The sequence below is a fragment of the Zonotrichia albicollis genome, chromosome 6 (assembly GCF_047830755.1).
Source record: "Zonotrichia albicollis isolate bZonAlb1 chromosome 6, bZonAlb1.hap1, whole genome shotgun sequence".
In the NCBI taxonomy this organism is placed as follows: domain Eukaryota; kingdom Metazoa; phylum Chordata; class Aves; order Passeriformes; family Passerellidae; genus Zonotrichia; species Zonotrichia albicollis.
Genome location: NC_133824.1, coordinates 33946441 through 33948492, shown reverse-complemented (window position 1 = coordinate 33948492; position 2052 = coordinate 33946441). Strand labels below are relative to the sequence as shown.

Here is a 2052-nt window from a genome sequence, read left to right as displayed (position 1 = left end):
CTAGGCCGGGACAGCCTCTCTGCCCACAGAGAGATCACCGGGAGGGAAAGAAAGAGCTTTCATTTCCACCTTCTCTTCTGAGGAAAACTTAGTGGGTTTATTTGTTTCATTGTTGAATTTTTCTGTTTGTTTTAAGGGGGAGCTGTTTGTTTGTTTTGCTTTTCCCTAACTGCCCCGATACAGCGGAAACCTCCCGAAAAAACCTTTAAAAGGCACGGTCGGAAACGGCGTGAGAAGCGCCCCCGTTCCCGGCTGGACTGCCGAGCGCCAGCGCGAGGGAGTGTCTTAATTGCCGCTAATGACCCGCGGAGGGGATGCGAGGGGTTATCTGCAGCCGGGCAGAAATCAATTAGGGGAGTGGCAATTAGGGGAGAAAGTGAGAGACAGGAGAGGCCGTTACCGCAAAAATTATGATTTCGGCGAAATTTTCCAGAAATTCTTTCTGCGGAAAACGATCCCCGCGGAGAGCACATTGCACAGCCCGGCGCTCCGCTCTTTCTCTCTGTCCCGGTTTCCGCGGAGTTCCCCGCGTTGTACAAGAGCTAACGGGAGCGCATCGCCTGCCACCCCAAACTGGGATTAAGATCGCGGCGAAGCGGGCCCCAGGGGAAGGGGCGCTTCCCGCGGGCATCGCGGGCTCCAGAGCCGGCTGGGAACGAGGATACTCGCGGGGCACGGCGGCCCCCGCTGCGGGGAGAGCGGGCTGCGCGCCGGAGCCGCCGGGCAAGGTCTCCCTGACCCCGCGAGGGTTAGTCCTGCCGGGCAGCCGCCCCCCGCATTCCCGGGAGGTGCTTCCCAGGCCCGAGAGTCTCTCTCCGCTCTCGCCTGCAGCGCTTCCCCGCCGCACGCCAAGGACTCACCGTAACAGGGGACCTGCAGGGCTCCGTTGTGGCCGCTGCTCTCCTGCAGCTTGATGTTGCTGTCCGGGGGGGTTTTGCAGGGGCCTCGCTGCATATAGAGGTGCGGCTGCTGCTGCTGCGGAGGGTATTTGTTAAAGGAGGCCGGAGAGCAGGCGGAGCCGGGAGCCTGCACGCTGCCATCCAGGGACTGACATTCCTGCTGGCTGTAGCGGCTCCGGCACTTAGTGCCGCTGTCACCAAAGCCTTGTCCTTTGCTGGCCAGGAAAGTAGGGCTGAACTTGTCACTTGCTTGAAATGCCCTAAAAGGCGAGGAGCCTTCTGTGTCCTGGGAGGCTGCGTTGTAGTAGGAATCCATGGCAGCCGGATCACAATAAGAAACACAAGTATCAGCATTCATTCCTAAAATTAAAAGGCCCGAGTGTCCTTAATGCGCTTGGAGGGGCACCAGGAGCCACTCTTTCTCTCTCCCTCTCGCATAGACACACACTCACAGCTGGGCCGGGGAGCTCTAAGAGGATTCAGATGTTTGTGAAAGCTGACCAGATCTCCAAACCCCCTTAAGTTCTCGCACAGTAAAAGGGGTCTTTTTCTTTTCGCTCCCTCCCTCCCTCTCTCATACACGCTTGCCCTCCGTGTCTCCCTCCAAATTACATTCTAAAGAGGCTCTTCTCTGCGCTTTCCCCCCCACCACACAGGGAAAAAAAAAAAAAAGAGCGAGAGAGGGAGACCTCTCCCCCAATTAATATGTAGATGATGACAGTGGAGGGGAGGGGGCCTAGGAAGGGGTGTGTGTGAGTGTGTGTGTGTGTATGGGGGTGTGTGGAAGCAGAGGGAAGATGGAGGTCATATCTTTTGCGTTTAAAAAAATAAAATAAACCAAACCAGAAAAACAAACCGGCCCCAAAATTTTTATGATTAGAAATCAGAAAATCGAGCAGATGACATAAACCCCACGAAGAGATGAGTGCGGCATCCGCGTCGGCGGAAGAGCCGGGGACGATTTAATGGTCGTGACACGCTCTGTTCGCTCCGTCCCTCCTCTGCTCACTGCCCCAGCTGTGGGGACCCTCTCTTCTGCGACCCCCTTCTCTCTTTTAAAGGCAATACGGATTTTCCCCTCAGCTATCTGCCTTTAAGCCTCCCCCTGCCCGTTAACCCCTTCAGGGCCGACACTCTCGCAGCGCTGCCCTGA

At 56.6% G+C, this 2052-nt stretch overlaps 1 protein-coding gene across 1 annotated transcript in view; it reads right to left on the bottom strand.

Annotated features, from left to right (window-relative positions):
• Positions 1–1820, bottom strand: part of ALX4 (ALX homeobox 4) — a 42749-nt gene extending 40929 nt beyond the window's left edge. Inside the window, exon 1 of the mRNA XM_005480129.4 lies at positions 861–1820. Within this exon, the coding sequence (XP_005480186.2) occupies positions 861–1257 (397 nt within the window). The 5' untranslated portion in view covers positions 1258–1820. The remainder of the gene's footprint in view (positions 1–860) is intronic.
• Positions 1821–2052: the final 232 nt, after the last annotated feature.